Here is a 25,822-nt window from a genome sequence, read left to right as displayed (position 1 = left end):
ACCTGAAGAGGGATTCTCTCGACAACCAGATTTCATTCTGTCTCACGGTCTTCCAAGAGAATAGCAGCAGCAGCAAAGCAAAGAGAGTCGGAAGAGTAATTCTCCATTTATCCAACCATGCAGAGAGCTTTCTTAGGCCATGGACAAAAAGAATGCAGTACCCCATACTGGAGGGAAAAAAAAAACAAAAAAGGAAAGGCGACAAAAAGTTATTCTGGTCATTCTGGACAAATTCAGTTTTTTATTTATTTAGCAATTACATTTGGGGGGGGGACTAATTATATTTCCCGGGGTAATAAACTCAACAGCATTTTTCCTCAAGTCACTCCGCAATTTCCAAATTAATCTAAATGATATACCCAGATGCCACAAAGTGCAGGGGCGTACATCCTACCAGGCAGTACCAGGATGGCAGCTCACGCTCTGCTGCGTGCACGGCAGCCGCCTTTCCAGCAGGAAGCTAGAAGCAGTAATATTCAGCGGTGCTAAAGCAGCACACGCCGGACAGCACCGGGGCGCAGTGCTCGGGGTGCTGAGCGGGGAACATCCCGCTGCCATCCCGAGCCTCCAGGTGCTCCGTGCTGGTGCACGGCCGCCTGGCACCGGGCAGTGCCTGTGCTGCCCACGCGGGACGCTAGGCAAGTACGGACAGAGGGGACAATCCAGGGAAAACATCACTTCGAGGGCTCATTCAAAGCTTTTTCGGTATTTTCCTCCCTTTTTCAGAACTCACATAGTGTCGTTTTGTTCTCCATAAATTCTTTTGCACGCATGTTTATTGCACCTACATTAATTGCAAGCAGGCATTTAAAGCTACAAATTGATGCTGGTGCCAAACAAGCCACCCTTTTTATAGCTATTGAACTCTGCTTTAAATCCTCTGAAAAGCTAATCTCGGTAATAAGCACTCCCTTTCCAATAAGAAATGCCTCAAAAAAACCTGCAGACTGTTTTCACTCTGTTATTTTGCCTTTCAGCAATTCAATCCTTCCCTTGGAGTTAATTACCTGACATAAACATCATTTGATTGCTCTAACACAAAGTTTTCAAAGGAAGCCCCCCACACCTTCAGTTTTTAAGGACAGGCCTTTTCAAAGGGAATGGTCCATGTGGCCAGAAAACAAAACAAGGCAAACGTTAGTACCTTGGTATTTACACCCAACGCTGCCCCAGCCCTGGGCAACTTCTGCCTTAGCAGCCCTGCTCAACATGCCTGTCCGGCACAGCCACTGCTGCATTACAGCTCATCCAGCCACTGCAAAAGTTTAAGATTAAGGAGCAATGCTAAAAGGACCGAGCTGAAGCACGGCTTACACTTTAGGAAGTTTTGCTGGAGGCAAATGGGACAAAATGAGGACGGAGCCGTAGCTGCACATCACTTATAAGCTAAGTACGACAGAGTTAATGTACCCATGCTATGGAGTGCACAGAAAGAAAGGGAAGAAGAGACGGATCAGTAAATGGAAGGTAGGTAAACACTTTTATTTTCAGATACAGCCTAAATTTGTCTTCAAACTTCAGACAATAATTTCCTGTCACTGATGATGAAAAAGAGGTAGGGAAAGACAAGGCCGTATCATCTTGCAAGGGACATGCCAGCAGAGGTGCCAGGTACAGCTGCATCCCTTTGCAAGGCTTCTTTTACAACAGGGTTATTTAAACCCTCTCACTGGCAGACGTGAAGGGGCGACATTCCTGTCTGCAGGGCTTTCCCAGACCAAGGACTCCAGCACCACTCTGTGCACTCCCGTGTCCCCAGCTGCCGGGAGAGCGTGTGCATGTGCACGACTTCGGTGCCACAGACTCTCTGCAGCTCCCCCAGACTGACTGCAGCGAGCCGCTTCTGCACCGCTGCGAGACTCGCTTCTGTTCTGATGGAGTCAGGCAAATGGACTCTACGCAGAACAAAACACAGAAGCATTCATACCAGTGTGTTGTGCATCCACCAAAAAATGTTACTACTCTGGTTTCATGTTCCCCTAATTCCATACTCCCTCATAGCCTACAACCCACTTGCTTCACACTAGATGAAATGCTCCTGGTACAGGAATTAACTTCAATATTGAAACCATACAATTGGGAAACAATAAAGCACCACTCTTGTTATAATGGAGTCGCTGCAATGGAAATCTGCCCTGACATTCACTTGACCTGGACAAACAGGGATTACAAATCCCACGAACAGTGTAGGTGGGAATTCTGTCACTGGCGGAGGGAAATGGGAAGAAGAGAACCTGCAAATTTTACCTGCTTTCTTCAGGGGAAGAGGCTGATGACACCCTGCTGTGTGTGGATGTGCCCACCTGCATATTCAATCGCAGTAAGTTTTCAACCATTTCTGTCAGAGGGTGGAAGACTTCCGGATAATGAAATTCCCATACTATCCCAGCAGTAAGTGGGGAGGCAGAGGAGCACCCCAGCCGGGCTGTACTGAGGGATGGCCAGGGAGGATGTCCCATCTCTCCACACAGGTGACTGCCACAACAGCTGGGGAACCCCAGAAAACGGCAAGGAAAACGTCAGTAAGAACTTCTACCATCACAGACCCTGCAGTGCTCCACCAGAGGAAACAAATTCTTTGCATTTCACTTGCTCCAGACCTCACAGAGCTTCAAATACAGGAAACTGTTTGAAGCTTCCCTGAGTTTTGGCAAGCCTGTAGCAGCCCAGGCACAACTGAGTGGGTAGGACGTGTACAGGTGAGATTGCATTTACCTCATCAAAGGAACTTAGCCAGTGTCTAAAGACACTTACTATGTGGTTAGCTCTGCCATGGCCCTGTCATTACCTCCAAATACACGGAGGAACGTTTCAAATGCATCAACCCTTCTTCTACGCGTGCTGGGGGACTCCATTCTATACTAAACCTCAGAGCTGCCTGCTAAGAGAACAGCTGTTTTCACATGTGTTTAAGAAAAAATAGAAACGACTCAAAAGCACCTTTCATCAAAGAGCCAGTTTCCACCTAAACGATTTACTCCATGAACTCCAGTCTGGGCACCTTTGGGGCTACCAGCCGGTGCCTCCGTGGCTGTAGGGTTGTGGCTTGGGAGGGCTGGTTGACTCGAGCTCTTCCTAGGGAGCGGAGGAGGTCATCTCTCTTAGCAGGCTCTTCTGCAGGCCACTATAATGCCGTGCAAAGCACAGGCTTTTCTAAAATACTTCACAGCCAAAATGGAAAACAAGCAAAGTCCCCAGCCCACTACCACTTCTGTTTTCTTTGAAATCCACTTTCTACTAGATTACTGTAAAACTGCTAGATATTCTTTTCTTTTGTGGAATAAGCAACAGCCTGCTGCAGCAACTGTTTCCCACTGTGAAAAATCCGTGGCCATTTGGCCCCAGGATCAGCTGCGAAGCAGGACCCAAGGACCAGGCAGACAGTTTAACAAGTTAACAGCCTTTCCGTGGGCTCACGACGAGACCGCTCCGTAGCCGCAGCAGCAGCCTTGGCAGAAAGTCAATGACCCTGCAGGAGAGCTCACACAAAAGCTTCCTGCTTGGCACACGGACCGACAGGCCGATACTTTCATGATTTCTCGAGTTTTTGACTACTGTAATAAAGCGGTACCTTAGGAATGTCCTGAATTACAATGAAGGCTGAGACTGTGCTTGGTAGGCGAACTCTGCACCCCGTATACAAATATTTCTAGCAGAGCGCTCACATACAGAGCTGGGGAATGATGAATTTTCATCTATAATCCCCGCAGTTTGTTAATATAATTCCACCTGCAAGCAAGCGAAGTGAGAGGAGGCACAAACAGATGGGAACGAGGTGGCACAAAGTCTCCATTTCCCATGGAGTACTCTGCATTAAAACAAGACTCTCAAAACGAGAACCAGGCAGCAGATATATTTGCAAATACTGCTTCAGTAATTAGACCACAAATTCAGCCTTGTCTTTGGCCATTATGCCTCCTTTCACAAGCCAAAGATTCTACTGATGCTTAAACACGCTTCCTCTCTCCCTGCTTGGATCAGGCTTCTCATTTTTCATTAAAAGTTAAAAGAGGCTTTGCTGCATTTGGTGACGGTGTCTCGTCTAAAACATGCTATGGTTGTTGCTGCAGCCCCTGACTATCAGGATGTTCTGATACAGCAACCTGCCCACATGCCTACGCCCCCAACCATCTTACCTCCTCAGAAAAGTGCTTAGGGATCTACTGCTGAAGCAGCCTCCTTAAAACTGAAGTGGTTTTTAGCATTTTGCAAGTTGGGATTTTGCAAACTACCGCTCCCTCCCAATGGAAGTGTGCGGGCAGAGCAGACCAAGAGCTTTAATTTGGAGGTGCTGCTCAAGCTGCTTCCCAGCCCTCACAGTGCTCCACAGCAACTGCCCTGCTCACTGCACAGCAGTACTAGCTATTTCTTATCAACTCAGGTAAGGTTGTAAACCAAGGAGTTAAAAAAGGGTGACAGCAACTCCGCAAAAAAGCTGCCCTCCTTCGGTTTTTTAATGGTTATTTGGAGGATGTCAAAACTTGTCAAGTCATTTTCTTTTTTTCGCTTTTCTTTTCGAACAGGCCTAATCTCAATTGCATGCAGACAAACTTGGAGTAAATCCACTGTTTTCAAAGCAGTTACTCCAGATTTCAGCCGGCTCAATCAAGATAAGAGCCTAGATGCATGCATATCAGGCAGGAAAAAAGCTGTCTGAAAGCAGCCTGTCAAAGCGTGAAAGAAATACTGCCTCGTTTAGGGGCTGTTAATGCAACAAAAGAGATTATCTCAAAACTATACTGAGACCAGAAAACACTCCAGGCTTTGACATTTCGCCCCGGAGGCTCTTTCTGCGCTGCAAACCTTGCTCTTGATTTCCAGCACTTATTTAAGAACGACTCCCCTTCCCCTTGTAAAGCTAACCCTTACTTTCAAGCCGCTCTGAGGCACATTTAACCCCTGCATGCATCACGTCAGCGCAAACTTTGCTGCTGCTGCCCTTCGGGGAGAGGCACTTTGCGAATCTGCTGCCAGACTCTTAACGGGGAGCACAACCGTCCCCTCCTCCGCCTCTTTCTGAAGGCCCCCACAAGCTTCCCAGGCCCAGGCCCACACGCAGGGCACCAGGAGCAACACATGCAGCCCTCGGGATCAAAGCTGAGCCACGGTCACCTGCAATGAAGCTGGCAGGCAGGGCTCCTGCTGCAGGGGAAAAGCTTTCTGGGCAGATTATCCCTGATGAGCTAAGTGGCTCTGCTTGCACTGCTCTAATGGAGGGTAACTGATTGCAAAAGGAGCACTTGGCCTGACGTTCAGGTTTTCAAAGACATCGGGATTCAGTGGTCAGCAGGCAGCATAGAGCCCCGGGATGACAAAGAAGCCCCATGGCTTAGAAATGCCCGCGTAGTAACAAAGTAGTGGGCAGCAAGCATGCTTTACCTTCCATGGGTCTGCTGAATAAACATCTAATTTCCACCAGAACCAAGAGGCCTTTTACTGGTCTGCAAATGCAGAGAGAACCATTAACGGGCAGAATATATCTAATTTGAAGGGTACCTCTGGGGTAGTGTTCGTTTGTCCTCTGCTCTAAATTAAAAGCTATGCAGGTCTATATTAAAGACAGGCTGACATGATCGGTTAAGTCATCAAAGTGATTTACATCCACAAGCAATGTGCCCCTCTATGCAAAACACAATGTAATCAGAGAAAATCCAGGGAGCCTTTGATTCCTTATTAGAGAGAAAATATGGACTAGGGATGAATGATTTAGCTAACCTTCAAATGGCGATTTGACATTTGGACACACTTTCCTTTGCTCCCTTCCAATGTAAGTCATGTGATGAAAGAATTCACTTCGTTACAGCCTTTGAGTCCAAGACTTCGCTTTGAACGGATTCCTGCCTGAAATACTTCCAGGTAATACAAATCCTTTCTCGCTTTTGATTACTGTACACATTTCAGAAAGAAAACATTGCTAATAAAGGAAAAATCCCATATAATTCCACAGGGATTCCACTGAAATTTCCTAAAACGTTATATACTTTAATAGGGAAATGTCTATATAACTTAGTTTTAATTAAAATACTATGACTTATGGAATTCTACAGTAGGTGTATAATTTTCCATTCAGTTCTATATCCAAAAACTTCATGTAAGAAATCATTTTCTATTAAATTTCACAAGGCATTTTCTTAAGGGAACCATATTATCCTGTACATGAGAATTCCTCTTTAAATTAACATGGCCAAGCAGATTATTTCCACAAGATGATATTAACTTATTAATTTTCGAAAGCAGTATTCTTACACAGCTGTATTATTTTCAAGAGCACGATAAATGCATTTGTTTTTTTCCTTTAACCTAATCTATCACAATGAAATCAGAAATCCAGGATGCTCATAATCAACACAAATGTACACTTTTCCTGAATCAATTGAACATGGCCAAAATGCAGCTTGCTTTTCAAAAGCACATTTTAAACCTAGTTAAAATAACCCAAGGCCACAGTGTAGACCAAACACACCACGAGCTAATCTTTTTCAACTTTGCAGAATTGCTTCGTCTTTTATTCCTACACCTCTATCGCCTTGTGCCAAAATATCTGCCACTAGCCTCCCAGCACTTCTTGCTTGCATTAACAGGGGATGGCTGCTTTGACTTCTCTGAAGTGTTCGATACGGCTGAGGAGGCCTTGAAAATACTTAACATCACATAATTAATCTCGGAGAAAAGGAAGAAAATGGGGAGCAAAAAACGTGCTCCCAGAGGAGAGAAGAACCAGCTAAGCCCCATCCTCAACTGGCTGCCTCAGAAGTAAAGGGGACTTCTGCTCAGGGGTATTTGCATTCATGAAAATTCCAAAATTCTATTATCCATCAGGTTCCTTCTTTTTTTTTCCCCCAATTACAAAAGTTAATAACATATGGAATTGCACTAATTGGACTGAACACATTGCCACGAAGAATCAAAAACCTGCTCCACATAAAGGCAAAAAAATTTACATGTTCCCAATTTTTTTATGGCTTATGAAAAGTTTTAACATGATTATATGAACTTCTTGAAAAAAATAAGACTTTTTTTTTTTCCAGATTCTAACTTTCTTGAGGTTTTTAAGACAGACGCTGGGCAAAAAATCACACTGCATAAAATAGGATCTCATCCCTCGGTACTAAAGATTAGAGATCCAACATCAACTTCTGGCAAAGTCAAGGGTTGGAGAAAGTGAGGAGCTGGTGAAAAAAGAATGACAGCAACCCCTAATTTTCTCATCTAGGAAAAAAATAACTGTGCACTCTCCATGACTGCAATACGTACCGCAATGAGATAGCTATAAAGATCATGCAGGGGTTGCCTACTGCTTTAAGCAAGGTGGTTCTCCATGTCAAAAATAAACCACACAGCAATGTTTTGGTTGTGGAAACAACTTATGGCACCCAACTACAAGAGCGTGGCCCAGGCAGGGTCCACTGATACCAGAGTTGTTATAAAAGATGAGGAAAGCCTAGAAATCGCTCACCTAGAGAAGGTTCAGTCCAATGAGTTAAAGAGCAGCCCTGGCTCTGCTGGTGACAGTGGCGCAGACAAACTGTGGCTGGACCACGGGAAGCACCAGGAGGTTGGCATTGCCTGTCCAGTTTTACCATGCGAGGGACAACACATTTAAGGTCAGCCAAATCACTCATGGCTTAAAGTAACTGGACACACAGGGCTGTTCTACATTAAAAGCAAGCAAACAAAAGCCCCTAGGGTATCTGGGGTGTTCTGAGCAGTATTATCAAATAGCTAGTACTTATAATTACACCTAGCTTTCAAAGGGAGAAAAACATCCCATGGTTTGGATCTTTTTGCTGATCCAGCTATTTATTTCAATGACTCTTTGGAACACTGCAGCCCCATGGAGCTCTATCCTGCTCACCCCTCCCAAGATACATATTTCACACCTCCACCCCTTCCATGGAATAAGTTTTCTCCTCTTTGGAATCAACAACAAAAATTAAATAAAAAAAAGACAAAAAAATTAACTACCTTTGAAAAGAGATAAGAGATAATTAAGAGATTAACTATCCTTGAAACCCCCAAAAGAAAACTAAATACAAGAAATATTTTCTACAAACATTTCTGTTTAGCCAAAGCCAATTAGAGGAAATATTCAACCACTTTGACTTAGCTTACATCCAGTCCCCTGAGGCACAGCTTCAGACAGAGGAGGGTTTGTTCCAAACGCACATCAGCTTCCAGAAAGGCTGACCCAGACATATAATTAGACACTGAGCAAAGGCTCATTTCTTGTTCCTTCCCATTTACAACATCTTCTACATAAATCCTTGGGTCCTCACTTACCTTCTCTGGAAAACAAAACGCTTGACATTTTGCCCAGGTAACTACTGAGCAAAACTCAATCAGGACTCCATGCTGTGACCCACATCTGCAGTACGTGCAACCTAACAGCCACACAGGCTGATAAAAGACTAATATTTTAGGATAGGAACTAACAGTGATGAATGCTCAAAAAAGCCCGCGCCACGTGTTATGTTGAACTCAGAGGTCATAAGGAGAGCTCATGGTTTAGCAACCCTCTGCACCAAGAGCTCGGTGCTCCAGCCACCCCCCCGGCAGGGCTGTGTGGGAGCAGCCCATGGGCCGGACTCCTTTTCCCTCTCCCAGCTGCCCACTAGCCAGGGAAGGGCAAAACGCAGCCCTGCCAGGCAGGACACGCGTGGCCTGAGCACACAACGAGACCGAGGGGCTCTGACCCACACCTACCCCACAGAAATCGTTTCTCCAGAGCAGTAAGAACCTCATTGCTTCTCGTTGCCTCAGTTTCCCTATCTGAGAGAAAGGAGCTAATTAGCTATTAGCCAATTAGCTACTGTGTAGGTCATGCATTTGCAAAGCCCTCAGGCAGCTGAAGAGCATTATATGAACTATATGCACACGTGTTAACGCTGATTAATTTTCTGTGGGCACACATATCCTTTTTTCTTCTTCACTGCCCCTCCTCTCATTTTATCAGCAGTCTCATCTGGAGGAGGACGGGGAACTGCTGACAGCTGAAGTATTTTCCGCAGTTGTTGTTCTGAGATTCAGAAACGCAACCACTCAACGCAGCCCTGCGTTCAGCCGCCTGTTTCCTTAATAGCTTTGCGCTTTCATGTGTCTCCTCATTTTCTGTTACATGAATTTAAAGCAATCTGAATCCCAAGTTAATTTGAAATGATGCAGGATCCATTAGTTGTGGGTTTCATTTGCAAAACGGGGCGACAGCTTTCACTCACTTTCAGGCTTCTTCTCAAACGTGAGCAGGGCTCGTGATGTGAATAGAGTCAGTAGGACTTGATCCAAAACGCAAGTCAGTATATAACAGAGCACTGGGGTAGAGCTGAACCGCATAAGAAGGGAGCAATAAATGTAACAACTGCTACTCAGCCTGAGCTTTACTGCTGCAGGCAGTCGTTTTGTGACAGTGCCTATATAAATGACATTAAGAATAGGCAAAAGGCTTTGCAAAAGGTGGCCTACAAGAGCTTTTTCGCTAGGGCTTGGGGGCTTGCCTTTTCTGAGGAATTCGATTTAAACGCTGTTAAATAAAGGTATGGTTTCAGTCACCATAAAGCAATGCAAGGTGGAATTTAGGACTCTGCCTTGTTCACAGCTGCACAAGTGCAGCTCTCACTGGAGAGGGTAGGAGGTGGCTCCCCAGCTGCAGGTAGGAATGGGTCTTCCCACCTGAGGAAGCCAAGCAGGAAATCACATTCCTGGCTAGAAAAAAAATGGGCAGTTGCCTGGCACGTCCTTGATGAATATAACAGCCACTTCTGTCTCAGGTCTGGATACAGCAGAGATGTCAAAAATAACACTTTGAAGCTGCATTTCCAATAAAAACAACTGGAAGCACGCAGCTTTGAAGACACAATTGCTAGAGGCTTTAAAAACAACAGAAATTTTGGGGGGAAAGTCTGAGAGCTGGAGGAGCGGATGGGTTTTCCTCATACCCTTCACTAACTGCAAAACTGTCACTCCTAAACACGGATGCAGTCAATAGCGCACAGGCAGGAAGCCACGTGCATGTTCCACGTCTTAAGTCAGCAGACCTTAAAGATACCAATACTGTCGTCTTTGTTTTCACCAGCCACCTAACAGAGTGGGAAAGCTCAGCAACCACTATAAAAATACAGCAGGTTAACCCTCTAGACACTGCCTTTTCAGTAAACACATCAGACAATTTAAGTTCATAATGCCTCCGAGAGAAAGAGTAAGCTGGATAAAAGGACAATCCATAAGAAAGAACACCTCATCACTATATTGAGCTGTTTCAAGCACATCAAAATATCTGTGTTAAAAAAATGAACGGAATTTGGCTAGCTTTCCATCTGCCAAGCAGTCTGCTCTCAACTGACTATAAAATTTCTCATGCAATTGCACTAAAACTCAAAAGCAGAGAGCATGCTGACTAACCATATAATGTTTGACGCATTGTAAAAGGGAAAAAGTAATCTTTCCTGCTTTTAGAAAATGTGATGGGAGTCTCATTAGAAAGGAATTCAATTTCAATAGTTACCTCGGCATGTAAAGGACTCGTTCTGCCACCACAAATCCCACCCTGAAGAAGAGGTTGCTGGCTGGGATGAATGGGAAAACCAGGAACAATAAGCCAACCAAAACTTCTTTGTGTTCCAGTTTCTGTAATAACACAAAATTAAACAAATTTCAACTAAAAAAAGAGTCCAATTTATTTCACCTCTATGTTTCCCCTTTTATTTTTGGATTCTTATTCATAAAATAAGCAACTCTAATGCTTCATCTATGTATTCACTTCAAAGAATAAATTATTCCAAGATATTGTTCTTCCATATTTATACACTGTGTGTGTTCTGCGCTTCTGATATACCCAGAATGTAAATAAGCATTAACCACAGCATGAATTATTATTCTTGGCATCTTCTCCAAGGTCAGCCCTTCTCTAGGCAGATGTCCTTAGATGTCACATGTACTACCTCAGACATACCCCATATTGGTATACATCAGTATACAATAGTGTGAATGTATATATTAACATGTCTACCACAGCAAGGCTGTATGTAAATATACAAGTGCACATCACATACGCACAGATTGCTATGTCCAATCCTAAATGTTTATAACCGAGCAAAAGGAGTTCAATCAATCATGTTTTCTGTAAAGAAAACTAGCCCTAAATGGCACATCAGTGCAGTCACTTTATCCTTCTGGAGACAGTATCTAAACTTTAAATGATACTTTCTCACACAAGATGTCCGTAGCCAACACAGAGCTGAAAATCTGAGATATACTCTATACTAACATTTAAAGTCTTTCATTTGGGCTCCTGTTTAATGGTGGCTTGCTATCCGAGGAGAAATCAAAATGCCACATGCAGTGCAAAACAACTGTTATTTGCACGGCCAACACCAAAAACATCAAGACCTTGTAATCAACAGCAGCCTCCATTTCCTGACATGGGGAGACCAAAACCTTCCTAGGCACGTTTAGCTTCACTGCCAGCTCCAGTCCAAGAACTTGAATCAGTTGACGCTTCTCTTGAACTATATGGATATAATCAAGCTAACAGAGATACCCCTCATTTAAAAACACCCAGGTTAGATTTCTTGAGGTGAAAGTATGGCATTTAGGTCTGTTAAATCACCCAGCTGGACAGGTGTGCTTTTTTGCCCTGTCCTGTAATACCACGGTCCAATTAGCCGCTGCAGTTCCATCCTACATTCATTTACACAAGTGTAGCATTGTCACATTTAGAAACAGATGCAAACAGAGTCACTTAATGGCTGTAGTATTTTCTAATTGGTTTGGGCAACTTCTCAACTTTGGAGAGCAAATTGAGTTCCAAAGCTTTTGCTGGAGGGATGTAAAAAGCAGAAATGTCGAACAAGATTTTTTGATAGAGAAATGGAGTCTAATCAATCATGAAGGACTAAATTCTGCTCTCAGTTGAAGTACTACAACTTGTTTTGTTTCTTCACACCTAGAGATGGTGAGTAACTGCTTGCATAGTTAGTCTTGCAGTTCTGAAATCTCAGTATAAAAACATATGAATCCTATTTTGTGAAAAGGACGATAAATTTTTGGATGGTTACAAAAATGCACTTGTACACATTTTCAGACTAACATGGCATAGTGCCATTTATCAACCTACTCCAGCTACAGGACTGAATCATTTACACACGACAAGCGTATCTACTGAGGGCAAGATCTGCCTTCTCCACCTAAAAGTTGGGGCATGTGGCATGAACTCAGTACCTCATCCGCCTCCATTGTGAGAGGCACAAAGCACATCGGCCAGGTCACGAAGCATCTGACGTGACTGAGATGGGGGGATATATCACACTCCCACTAAAGGGGGTCTCTGCCATGACTCCAAGGGATGCTACATTTAGGTGGTTCTGACGGCGTCCACTCATAGTGCATAGCTCCAGCAAGGTGAGTGAAAAGAGTACCGTGGTGGGATCTTTTTGGTTGTGCCTCAGCTTTCACACAAGCAAGAATGACAAGTAATGCTCAAATATGACAGCAGTGGTACAGCATGTCTCACAACCACGTAGCAATACCTTTTACTACAGACTCCAATATCAGTTTGCAATTATCAGGGTTAGCCTGCTCAGCAAACGCTCTTTGAAGAAGAGATACCAGCACAAAAGCATGAATTGTGCCGGGGGCCATTTAGAAGGAGGGAGAAAAAATAAATCGAACTGCATCTTAGCGAAAAAGCAAAAGCAGAGGATGAGTCTGCATGATACAAACACTTACCACCGAGGGAAAATAAAGTTGGAAAATGTTTTGACCAAAACAACCATGTTTTTGAGTTCAACTTTTCAAGCAGCACCATTTACTCAGAGATAGACAGGTATCCACACAGTCGCACAGCAGAGAGGTGATGCACTGTGCATTTGCCCACAGGAAGGAAGAACCTTCCCCTCTAGTAGAGGCACCAGACCATACGTAGTGTTTGGAAACCCGGAAATAAATAAAGACCTGGTGTCACTTTAGAAGGGAGTCTTCCTACCTTCACTGAACTGCAGGGTGCGGAAAAAAAAAGGTGCAAAGACTTCGCTGGTCAAAGAGGAAATAAGGCAGAGAGGGACACAGAACCTCCGGACTTCTTTAGAAATACCTGCTTTGTGAAACTCCACGACTGCATATTTCTACTATCTCCCTCTCCACTATGTTGAATAAGTTACCAGAGCCTTTCTGCAGTCACAAGGGGAAACTAAAATGAACTATCCTCAGAGCTGGAAAAAAAAAAATCCATAAAAAGCTGATGAGAAGAGGTGCCCTGTAATGGTCACTTTGGCTGGTAATTACAATAGAAAACTGAATAGAAAATTGAATAGAAATGAAAAAAATAGTTCCAACGATGAATGCACATTATGAATTCCTGCTTAATCCCGAATTTGCCTTCCATCTAGCTCTGGACATATAACCCATTTCTCACCTGTCTCCTGGCGCTGCCTTCCCACCTCCTCTGCCCTAATTATGGTGCCACCCCGGAGCCTGGGGGGCACCAGAAGCTCTGCTGGGCCGCAGGGCGAAACGCTCTCCATCCCCAGGGCACCCTCTTGCTTTTAACCGAACCAGCCCCACGAAGCAGTCCCATGACAGCCTGACCGAACGCGGGAGGAAAGCAGAACAAAACAGGCACATCAAACAGGGGGAAAAAAGGGAAAACATGGAGTTAGCTTGGCCTGAGTAAGAAGAACGTTGCTGCCGGCCTCCTGCGCGTCCCTGAAGGGCCACAGCTGCAGCCCTCCCCTCCGCATGTCCCGGCGGCCGTGCAGGCCGGAGAGCAGCTCCAGCACCTGCAACATTCCCTGTCGCAGGCTCGGGAATGCCGCGTGGCTGCAGAGCTCCCTATCCCTGACACCATCTGCCCACCGAGGCAGCGCTGGGAAAGGCAGCGCAGGCCGAAAACGCAACCGCGGAGCACCGAAAGGATCCTCCATAACCCTGGTGGGACCCTCCATAACCTTAGACCGCTGAAACGAACGACAAAAAGCCTCCCAGGGTACGGTTTTCTCCGTTATTTTTTCCCTTATAAAAACTGACTTAGCAGAATTCTCCCTTTTTTTCTCCCTTGCCCAGGAGGGGCTGATACACTTACCGATGAGCGGGCAAGCAAGGCAGGATGGGGCAAGAACATCAGGGGTGGCCCTGTATATCCTTAGAAACAGCGGATTTAGAAGCAGGATCTTCCACTGAAGGCAAACAACAGGAGATGTCCTCCAGACATCTTTTTAAATTAAAAATAAAAATATATATTGGGAACATTTGCCTCATCGGAGGCCACTTAGAGGCAGCTGAGCAAAGATGGCAGAAGCAGATTCTTCCAGATACCCAGAGTAATAGCGAGAGTCTTTGAAGAATGATAGGTAATTTTGTCTTTTTTTCCTTCCTTTAAAATGCAAACATTAGGGCTAGACATTTCAGATGTCTTCATTCCTTTTACAGAGAAGCAGTTCTTTTTCGCTTAGCAGTGCTTTCTTTTGGAAACATAAAACTTACCTACCAGTCAAAGAGGTCTCTGACAAAAGGCACCTTTGAATTAACCTCTGAATGATTCCTTTTGTTAATGGCAAACCAACCCAAATTAAATTAGCATTCTCATTCCGTTTGGGAGGAAGGAAGGGGGAAATTCGCATCTACGATTGATTACAAGTAGACCTTCATTATACTGTAACTAAAAAAAAAAAATCAATAAAGAAAATATTTTAAATGTGCTACTTTTCATACACTTAGCAAAGAACTAAAGCATATCACTCCTTTCCCCAACGGCAAGACCAAAAAAAAATAGACACGCTATTTCAAACAAAATAGCAAAGAATTCTGAGTTACTCTGAGGCCAAAAATACATCAACACTGCAATAAATCTCATAAATTGCTTGCTTGGCAATTTGGGGAAAAAGGAAGAAAGTCTTAAGTTTACAACTGAGAGAGATATTCCAATACTGCGTACAGGATATATCCCTGGGCTACAAGTAACTATTTGCTGACTACTGTTGGATGACAAGGGCTTCCTACAAGCCAGAGCCCACAAATGAATACTGCAGGACATATGCAGATTACCTTGACCTAACTGTTGTAACTTAGGGACCTGCAAAAGCATGCTGAAAATTCTCCACCTTTCCCATCGAGAAAGCTCTGTCCGAAACACCAGCGTCGCGAAGTGCTGCGCTGTCGTGGCCGGACTCGTGTCCGCGTCCCATCGCTTGGCCCAGGCAGCACGTCCAAGGGCCGACTCTCCAGGGAGGGGAGCCGTGAGGACACCCTGCTCCCAGCAGGACACACCTGCAGCTCTGAGAAGGCAGCACCTGGGCCAGCAAACCCCAGGAAGCAGAGTCCCATGACAGCTTGGCGAGTTTCCCATGGGATTTATACATGGTTGCCTGTTAGATAGGAAGGCAGCCATCGAATGGATTCAGTTTCTTCATTTGCCAGTTTTTCTGGTGAATGAGGCAAGTGTCACTTCCCTACCGTGTAGAGCCAGGAGCTCCACAGAGTAAACACCTCCTCCTAACCAGTGCAGAAGTCATCCTGCGCCGCTGAGCCACGGACGGTCCATTACAGCCAGGGAGTTTCATGCTTGGAACATCTGCCTGCCAGCACAGCGGAGCCCCTGTCCAGGAAAGCTGTTTGTGCATGACTGCGTAATAGCGATAAACACTTGCAGGCTTGGGACCTAAGTGTGTTGTCCATCAAGGGAGAGAGGGAGACTCAAAGAGTCTACATCACTATCTGTAGCCCGCAGAGAGCGAGACGGAGAGGACTGTAACTCTTTGGTTTATTCCTAGCGCCCATTTGCGCAGTCCCTTAGCACGGGCTGCACACGGACTTAACTCCATTAGTGCTATCGCATCAGTCACTCACGGAGTCACGAGCAGCGGGGGGAGCAGCTCAAATGCATCTGCAAATCTCCACACTTGACCTCTCCACATCACAACACCGTGGACAAAAGGGACGGTACAGAGATATGTCAAGCCTTTGCATTCACACAGATGGTGCAAAGCAAAGCAGCTGATTAGGGGTCAACCCTGGAGATGTGTTCCTCGATGGGAAGGATTCTCCACCTGCCCAGCTCTGCCGCCTGTGCTCGGCCTGGCTCAGTGTCCTGCCTTAAACACCCGACTCCCACAAAAACCACCACAAATGCATTAGGCACTGCAGTACCTCAGCAATTGTAGTCTTTCCTCTCACCCCCAAAATCGGCACCTTCAGTAGCACCAGCTGCTTGAATACCAGGCTTAGCAAGTTACTGTCTTCCTAAAATAACTCAGTTTTCCTCGGCGATCATCTAGTGCTGATAAAATCACCCATAGTTACTAGTGACTAGAATTAGACAAATGTGATGCTTCACACGTGGTCCAAGCCATCAAGATTTTCAATGCTATTTTGAGCATCCCTACTGGCTGCTTATTAGCTACCTGACCTGTGGGTCCCATTTCTAACGTTCAACAGCAACAAAAGCTGCTTTCAAGTTCAGCAGCAGCACATACTCAGGAGCTGCAGTACGGGCAAACACACACCAGTGAGATCCAGAAGGTATCACTGGCTTCCTAATCAGGGATTATCTCCAGAGAAATCATTGGCACAGATGACCCTAATGAGATCGTTCACTTTCTGCTTCCAGAAAGAAGGGAGACTTGGTCTCCACCGTTGGGCAAAACAGAGCCTGTTTTTCAGAAATGCTGAAAGTGCCTAAAAATTCTGCTTTCATCAATGGGAACTACGGATGCTCAGCAGCTCTGGAAATCAGGCTCTCGGTGGAAATCAGGCTCTCGGTTATGGAATTAAAAAAAGAGAGTCAGCCTTTTCAAATTCCATAACCCAATGCAAGGCGTGGACATGAATTCTCCCAATATTTCAATTTTTATTTGAATATCTTAACGGACATTTTTGACATTATCTTTTTTAATCTTTTATCTATTATCTTTTTTAATCTTTTATCTATTATCTTTTTTCTCAGTGTACATCAGCTACCCATTCACTCACCTGTGAATTTACAGTATTTATTATCGAAGTTACTAAAAGTCCCTGAAGATGTGAGCTAATTTTCCTAATCCTTAATCCGTGCAGTCTCTAATTCCACTTCACAAGCTGATTTGAACAAGATGCAGGAGCACTTGCACCTTTAAAGCAGAAGTAGAACATTCCAAGAGGAAACAGGAAAGTAAATAAATTGCTCCAGGAATTAGAAAAAATGCCTTTCACCTTGTGGCTGATTTTTCCCTTTCGTTCTGTGACTGCAGGCTGCTTCACTACGCTTAAAAAGAAGGAAAAATTTAAGCACGTGCACGCTGGTTGTGGTTTGTACAGCATCGTTTTTGGAAAAGCAACTCTCTGCTCACAGTGGGGCTTGCCTGTAAAATGTTAGCACTGAACAAAAGGATCCTAATTAAAATCACGCAGCATTTTGGCGCCCTAATGCACAACCCAAGCCAACTAAGAGCAGCCAGCAGCATTATCTGCCTGAGCTCTGAGTTTCATAGTTCTCACTCCTCTCCTTCTCACCCTGCTACTGCACCACTCCAAAGTCTGTAAGTTCAGGTGAGCCTTCAAATATTCCCCTCTTGAGAAGATGAAATCAGTAGCAAGAAATACATATGTATAATATGTATATGTGTATATATATATATTCATTGTAAGCCCATTTGGTGAGGCGCCGAATTTCTTCCTGGTAAGGAAAATCAGCAGACTCCCCTCAGCTGTGGTGGCATTTGCTCAGAGTACCACGCTTAAAACCTTTAAATTCAAGTGGCTACCAAGAAAAAGCCAAGCCCTACGCACAGCGCTCTTCTCCAGGCGCAGGGTTTGCTTTCTCAGCGCAGGTTGGCAGGCGCACCCAGCCAGCCCACGGAAGGTTTCTTGTCTTGCTGGAGTTTTTTGGCTGACAGCGCAAGCGCCCAGGGAAGGCTTTGGTGTTTTTTCCATACGCAGCTGCTCAGCTTGCAGCGCTGCACAAAGGAGAAACTCAGCTAGCAAGGCACGCGGAGTGCCTGCAAGGGCCTCCCCCTTCCTTCAGCTTTTACTAAACAGAGTCTTTCTGGCTTATTACTCTCTCCCTGAAGCAAACATTAACAGCAGCAGCACAGAAGAAACCCTCGCTGCTAAGGATTAAGAACATCAGTACTGACCTTCTCTGTGTGCAAGGAATTCAAGTGGGCCCTCAGGAAAATGAAAGCGGGATTTATTTTAAATGGACCTTTTATGAAAATGACTGTGCTTTCCAGCTCGTCAGATGTACTCAGTCGATAAATAGCCTTATTCACCTTGCAATGTCTTTGAAGCAGGTATATTGTTCTGGAAGTGTTGTGGCATATGAATTCGGCTAGGCATACTTTTTAACTAGCTGTTACTACTGTGGAATATTATAAAAGGCAATTGTTCCCCAGAAAGGTCTATACACAGTGATTTATTAATGAAATGTCAAAACCTGGGAAACCAGGCAAAGGTCTCAGGAGTGCAGGGTAAAGTAAATAGCATGACAGAATACATATAATGGATGCTAGCAAAAAGAACAGGGGCAGGCACGCAAAGGGAAGACACAAATATGTTCCCTCCTTGTGATGTTATTAAACACTGACAGCCAAGAAACACAGTCTGTGAGGGACTGAGGAATGTGCTTAGATGAGCTCCGTACATACAAACCACGGGGTAAGCGGCAACATGATGCCAGTTACAGCAGGAATTAAAAGCCATAATAATTTGGCATAAATTGCCTCGACGTGGCTAAGGAGCACTCTGCAGAGAAACATTAAGAAGCAGCATTAGACCAAAATTAGATCTGAAGTAAAAACAAACAAACAAACATAGTGAATAGAAGACCATAATAGTATTTACCTCAGTTGCATATAACAGTTATCACCTGAAGATCATCATAGCTTCATATGTAGCTACAGTACATAGGTATGTTGTATACAACAGCAAAACACATTCTTTTTCTTTTTCTTTTTTAAAAAAGAGGACACTAAAGGTTATCTTTTTCTAATCTAAAACATAAGTAACATTCCCTCCTCAGACAGGAACAAATCGCTGCACATCACTGTTTAATCCTGCAGATCAAATAGACTGTGCTGTGAAGTGCCACTTGGTAGCACTGGTCGGGAGTCTGGGGGCAAAATGAGGGCTGAGCGAAACGAAGTGTATTAAATTCCTTCACAGCAGCCAGGTATAAGAGCCACAGTGTTGCAGGAGTTTCCCGGATCTACCTTGCTCTGAAGGACTCCCTTACACATATGTCTTGGTTTTTCCAGTCAGCCCTGTCCTGACCATGGCAGGGCTACTCTCCCATGAGTTTTGACACCATATGGAAAGTGGAATCTGATCCATCAAGTGCTCTGTATAGCTGTACATAAATTCACAACTACAGGACTAACTGCATTTTAATCACACTGGTAATTAAGCAGCGACCTAAAAATGCCATATAGAGTAGTGTTTCAAACATCCAAAGACTCTTCCTTTCAGGCTCACTGAATTATTATGCCATGTCAAAGAAAGAGTTGTCACCCTGACAATATGCCAAGAATTGTCTCCCTCCCACTGTTTCTCCAGGTACTCACTGTTTGCCCCAGGACAGAAAGGCAGTGCTTATTATAAGCCCTTGGTCACCCTGGTCGCCACCTGAAGCATCAGAGTGATTATTTGTTTGGCTCTGTAACTGGCTTGACGGTTTTGCCATCTACCTGGTCTCCAAACTGGAAAGGAGACTCAAGTCATTCCTTGTAGCTGAGGTTGTCTTTGAGCACAAATAAAATAATAAAATCCCTTCCTTTTTTTTCCTAATAATTTTCCTAATAATTATTGTCTCTCTGGGATGTAGGCATTTACAATGTTCCCTGATTTCTGATTGAGACTGCACCACAGAGTAAGCCAGACCAAACGCATGCTGAATAGCCAAGTCTCTAAAGATTTCCAGGAGATGCTTAAAACCAGACTGCAACTTTGCCCCGTTAGTCACTGGAAAAATCTCGGACAAAATCTTGGATAGTGGAGAGCTCCTTCACTCTCACAGCAGAGGCTGCTGACCGTGTGACAAGGAGCTGGCCTTCTCCTTCGTCCCGATGGCATCTGGAAGACTAACTATCATGTGTGCCAGGGAGCCGCGCGCGGGGCACATGCCCCTTCCCTCCCCTTTGGTCGATAAGCAAGAGCGATTAGCACCACGCACGCAAAAGAAGGGGACCTGCACTGGCACCCAAGGATGGAAGGTGCACGATGGGGTTAATAACAACTGGAGGTTAATAGTGAAGGTTGCATACAAGGAATTAATAATGCGATTTATCAAGCCGCTTCCTCATTAAGCCAGAAGGAGAACGATGAAAACACACAAAGAGGATGAGGAGTGGGCTTTACGCCTCTAGCCAATAACAAACCAGACAGCTGCCTTTTCTATTTCTGGAACTTTCAGCATAAATTTCTGCCAGATCTAATACACAGACATATTCCAAGCAAAGCACTTGTGGGTAGAAACCCTGCACTTTCTCTTCTCCCACTGAGGTCTAATAATATTCAGAAAATGAAATGGAACAAGAAACCTTCATGCCTTAGATGTCCTTTATCAGCACCACGCATACATGCCAACGGGGCTATTACCCTAATCACAAGTGTCAACAACAAATTAGACCTGCTTAAAATTCAGTGGCAACAAAGGCAGAAATCCAATACACGCATTCTCTAATTACATTCCATGTTATATATTCTGGAAGTGGAGGCACACACACCCCACCTATTGCCACCGACCATCAATTCAGTGTTCACTGCACAAGTGAATTTTGCCAAAACCATTCATATTCCATTTTACAGGCGGCAGAAAAGAAAATGTTAGCACCAACCCGAATGAATATATGACTTGGCGTCCTCTCTTAGCCTAAACACTCAGAGGAAAGGCACACAAACTGTTTGTCTGTTCACACTGAAACCATTCCTTAGAAAACTGCGAGCTACCACTACTAGGTTGGACTTTGTTTTGAAAAAAGAATGGAGAGAAAGTGGCAGCTAAGATAGTTCTGTGCATTTGCTTCAATAAGACAGCAGAACATTATACATGACATGGAAGGTGAGAAACCACTTGATGCTGCCTACAAACTGCAGAAGCCACAAGCTGTCGAGGACGGGACAGAGGATGGTCTCTCTGTGCCCATGTGGCACCACCAGCTCCATGGGTCACACCAAGTTTGCTGGGGGCTGCTGAGCTGAAGCCAGTTGAAGTTATTGGTCCAAACTGTGTGATGGTTCTGCTTTTACCTTGTTCAGGAACCAAAGCACATCACCTGGGATCCAATTGTGCTGTGCTTGGGGTTTTCAGGCATAAGCACAAGGGAATTGAAAAGATGGATTTCAAAGCATCCCGTAAGTACGTGCTTGGAGACTGCAATTTACTTTGCTTAACACAACATTAACAGTGATTAGAAGAGAGAAGTGAATTTATTCTCACCAAAATTTAGAAGTTGCAGTTTCGAGTCAAACAGAGCTATTCATAAACCCTTTTTCTTGAACAAAGAACAGGAAGGAAAGAAAATGTGATAGTGAATTTTGACAAAAGAAACAATTTATTTACCCAGAGGAATTCTTCTGAATTGTCATTTTATTCAAAATAAAATAACACACACACAAAAAAAATGGATTATTCCAAAAGACTTTTTTTCCAGTAAACCCGCAACATTAATCTTCCACATAGGACCAATTCTTAAAACACAGGAAGAAATAGAGAGCAAGAAAACTGAAACTTCAAAGAAAATGGGACAAGGCTTTTCAGAAGTGCTCAGTGCTGGGCTAATGAGAATTTTATCATTAACCTCCCCAAGAATAGGATTAGGTCTAAGACAAACATTTTGGAATATCTCTAGCAGTGAGTACTGAAAGCAGGAGGAATGAAAGATGATGCAGGTAGAACTAGTGAATACCTAATAAGGTATTTTTCCGTATTTCCCATATAGCAACTGTCAACGTATAACCTAAATTAATGACTCTGCAGCCTCCAACTGGTTTTGTTCACTTTCTGTCTCTTATCAGGAGCACAGAGAAGATTGTCAGGGTAAATTGAAGCCAGCACACGACCTGCACATCTTAGCATAACATAAGTATTAAAAAAGCTGTCACCCCCTTTCATATTTTTTGGCTGAATGAGCCATTTGTTTAAGAAAGAGAATTTTTTGTAGTATTTGAAAAGTTTTTACCAATTCCCTACCTAAAGACACTTCCAAAACACAATTGCAGAAGGAAAAGTTTTCAGCTCTCGATAATCTACGAAGATGCCCTCTGCATAAATCCATACTGATCTCTTAGTCCCCACAAGTCTAGCATAACCTCACTTTCTTTTTTGCAATAAAATTAATGATGGATCTGAAATGCTGAATTGTGAAGCTAGATTGAAAGAGTATAATATTGATGCTAAACAACACTTTCCAAACCATTTCAGACTTCCAGCATTCCATTATTTATGTGATGTCAAATCTTCTCATTTAGACATATCCAAGATTTAGGTTCTGTGGGGTTTCTGAAGGCCAGTGGTCATGCTGTGAGCAAGCCAGATAAGGGCAGAAGGGCGCCAGGCCTAGCTGAAAGGGTGGAAGGACTGCTGACTAAGAGATAAGGAGATCTTGCGGAGAGTCAGATAAGGAGGCAAAGAGTTGAGACAAACAAGTAGAGGGGGACGGTCGTTAAATGTGAGGACACGTGGGCACTGTTAGTTAGCCTCTGTTAGTTAGCCTATCACACTGTATAGTTAGACGCATGGACGCGGGGTCTTGACCAATCATTGTAAAGAAGCGCTCGCGTGTACGGGGAAATCTTGCATAGAATTTCGTTGACGCAAATAAGAGCTAACCTATCCTGAGCTCAAGCTTTGCAATATGCATGAACCTAATTAAGCTATGTATAAAAGTGCACACTGAGTGTTCAATAAACGAGTCTTGTCGATGACCATATGGTGTCGCAGTCTCCCTTTCTCCTACAAATGGTGACCCCGACGTGATACAACGAAGGGCAATCCTCTCTCGGACAGAAAAGAAATCGGGAGAAGGACGCACCACGGTGGAGAAAGTAGGAGTTGGGTCCTCTGCAGCCAGGACGGTGCAAATCCGCCGAGCAAACGCTGGAAGGACGGCACCCCCGAAGATCATATAGATGGTTTCGGGCCATACGCGCCACCGGAGCCTGGAGAGCTGCAACAGCGCGCTGACGTCAGGAATGGATAGGCAAGTGGCGTATGAATTATTTACCCGTACCTTACAACAATGTAACGTACAGGGAATTGACTTAAAGAAAGAATTACCGGGATTGTGGAAGTTCTACGGAAATTTGGTGAATAGGCTCGTGCAATCCCTGGAGCAAGCTACTGATGAACAGGCCCTCTGCAAGCTTTTGATCTGGTGCAGAGAGAATGGGTTCAAAGCCAAGCCCCACCTAGTACTCAAATCCGATGTGAAAGCAAAAAGCAAAGTGGCCGCCGGAGTCACGGCAGCCTTTGCAAGCACTTCAGGACCGGGACCACCACGCCACCGACAACCGCTGGTGTTTGGAGATCCATCGCCAAAACCCCCCGACCTGCACCTGCAGCACCTGCACCATCTGCGCCCCCACTTCCGGACCCCCTGTCGAGCCTGAGGAACAGCCCGGCTGGGTCCAGGACTTGTTGAATCGCCTTGAAAAATTAGAGAAGGGGGCCGGGGAAGAGAAGGCGAATGAGATCAAGGAGACTGACGTTGCTGATGGCTTGACAACAGCCAGGGGGGAGGTGCAGGGGAATTTGATCTGTCTTTTAAAGTGGGGGTTGAAGAATTGTAATGCTTTAAGTGAGGACAGAAACCGTTATTAGGGCTATTATTTCTGTTTGCTATGTTCGTCTGTATTATGTGTTGTGTGCTTTGTATAATGATGCTGACACGAGGTATGGTTGAAAGGAGGAAATTTGTATGATCTGTAGAGTCATAATGGGATCTTGAGAAAGAAGATGTTTGCCTGCCCGGGAACTGCAAACATCCTCTAAACTAGTTTGAAGGTCAAACACCTGAGAGGGAGGAAGATGAGGAAGGCAGGAGCCTCAGACTGACGGCTGGGACCGCTTTCTGATATGCGCACCTGCGCACCCAGGAGGGAAGGTTATGTGACTGAAGGCGGAGTTTGTCCGCCCCCCAGTCTGCCTGCTGGCACGTACTGGCCCTACGTGGCAGGATGCACCGGGCTTAAACAGAGTGCAGAGAGAGGGGGGGTGAGACTCCTAATACTGAGATCCACGTTGTCTCCGCGGGGACGCCCGCCGAGTTAGGAGCCTGTCAGCAACCCTCTAATCTGCCAACTCGAGAAGATGTTCAGTCTCAGTATCCTGCCGACAAGTATTACCTCAAGAGTAGTTATTCATACATTGCTTATTAAAGATGCTTTCGCCTGAATAGAGGCTCGCAGTAGCCACATTGTTTTGGGTGATTATTGCCAAATCCCAAGCCCATTCGCACCTAATTGGCGACAAGGATCGGCTTTGGCAATTGAGACAGTGGAACTCACTAGCGAAGTGCACAGCTACGTGAGGTCGTGCCACTCGACAGAAACTATGTTTTTGCTGTTTGTATGTGTAGTCTTTAGATCTTTATTGTATAATATATATCAGCAGAGAGGACTGACTAAGTCCTATTATTAGCACACGGTCATGGTTGCGAGGAACTAGAGGGAATGTGCTGTATGAACCTTTCTGATCATTCAAATTCCATACATAAGCAATTGGAACAATTGACACATTTACAGCACGATACAGGATTCGGCCTTGACAACTGGATAAAAGGTCTCGATTTGGGCCCATGGCTAACATCAATTGTGCAACACTTAATTACCATAGGGATTGTGTTTATTGCAATTTTGCTTCTTGTACCATGTATCTTTAAATGCTTGCAAAACATGCTTACGCGAATAGTTAATCAAGAGTGGAATACAAGCTTAGTAGCCCAAAAAGAAAACGGGGGAAGTGTAGAGAGCATTGTTCAAACCTGGTTAATGGAAAAAGGACATAGCCAGGCAGAGCTGATACGGAGGGCTTAAGTAAGACAAAGGACAGAGTTTCCTTGAGATAAAGAAGTTGATGCAGCTGCACAAAACAAAGGCAAACAGGAACCGGTTTGATACCGGAAGAATGAAGAACCAAAAGCTGAAATACTGGCTACAAAACAAAACAAAAACAAAAACAAAAATTTTTTAAATTTTTTGATTTATAGATATTGGAACCAGATGGGTGCCAGCGAAATGGGTGAGACCTTGGCTGGAAGCAAACGCGCCTAGATCAGATGTAGCAGGCAAGCAACCAGTACCCTAGCTGTGGAAAGTGTGAGCCTGCAGAAGGAAAACATGGGAGGAAGAAGTGTTACTGTTGTTATTAGCTGTATGTTGTAGCTTTTAGGAGGTAGTATTGCTTTTAACGCTATTATAGGGGTTAATGCTGCTTTTAGCGCTAATGGATATGTTATGCTTTTTAGGCAGATTGTTAATTATAACCAAATCAAGAGTTGTTGGCTTTGTGGAACAGCAGATCAACTCGATGCACCGGTGTTAGGTATTAAGTGTTGGGATGGTGTTGTTGATCCTATGTTGCATTCTACTAGTTGTGCCTTGCTTATTGAAATGTGTATCAAATATGATTGAGAATGCTGTAAAGAAGGTTTGGCTGGCTACAATCACTGAGCAAAACGGGTTTGATGATTCCACTAATCTTGTGCATTTTGGTGGTCGTTCCCTGCCTGATTAAGTGTCTGAGACAGACAGTAGACAAGGCGATCAAAGACATATTTTGGGTGAACCATCAAGAATTCTGGCTTGCTCAAAAACAAGAAAGGGGAATTGTGGGGTTTCTGAAGGCCAGTGGTCATGCTGTGAG

General features: G+C 44.5%; 1 protein-coding gene across 1 annotated transcript in view; it reads right to left on the bottom strand.

Moving 5' to 3' along the window:
• The window catches only part of TMTC1 (transmembrane O-mannosyltransferase targeting cadherins 1), a 130,628-nt gene that overhangs the window by 38,299 nt on the left and 66,507 nt on the right, over nucleotides 1–25,822 (bottom strand). Inside the window, exons 9-10 of the mRNA XM_088521558.1 lie at nucleotides 10,499–10,620; nucleotides 3–167 (exon numbers count right to left, since the gene is read on the bottom strand). Of these exons, the coding sequence (XP_088377684.1) occupies nucleotides 3–167; nucleotides 10,499–10,620 (287 nt within the window). The remainder of the gene's footprint in view (nucleotides 1–2; nucleotides 168–10,498; nucleotides 10,621–25,822) is intronic.

This window comes from Tinamus guttatus, unplaced genomic scaffold, assembly GCF_059628265.1.
Source record: "Tinamus guttatus ecotype Peru unplaced genomic scaffold, ASM5962826v1 Tinamus_guttatus_pri_ptg000125l, whole genome shotgun sequence".
In the NCBI taxonomy this organism is placed as follows: Eukaryota; Metazoa; Chordata; class Aves; order Tinamiformes; family Tinamidae; genus Tinamus; species Tinamus guttatus.
The sequence above is the reverse complement of the archived record's forward strand: the minus strand, read 5'-3'. Positions and strand labels throughout refer to the sequence as shown.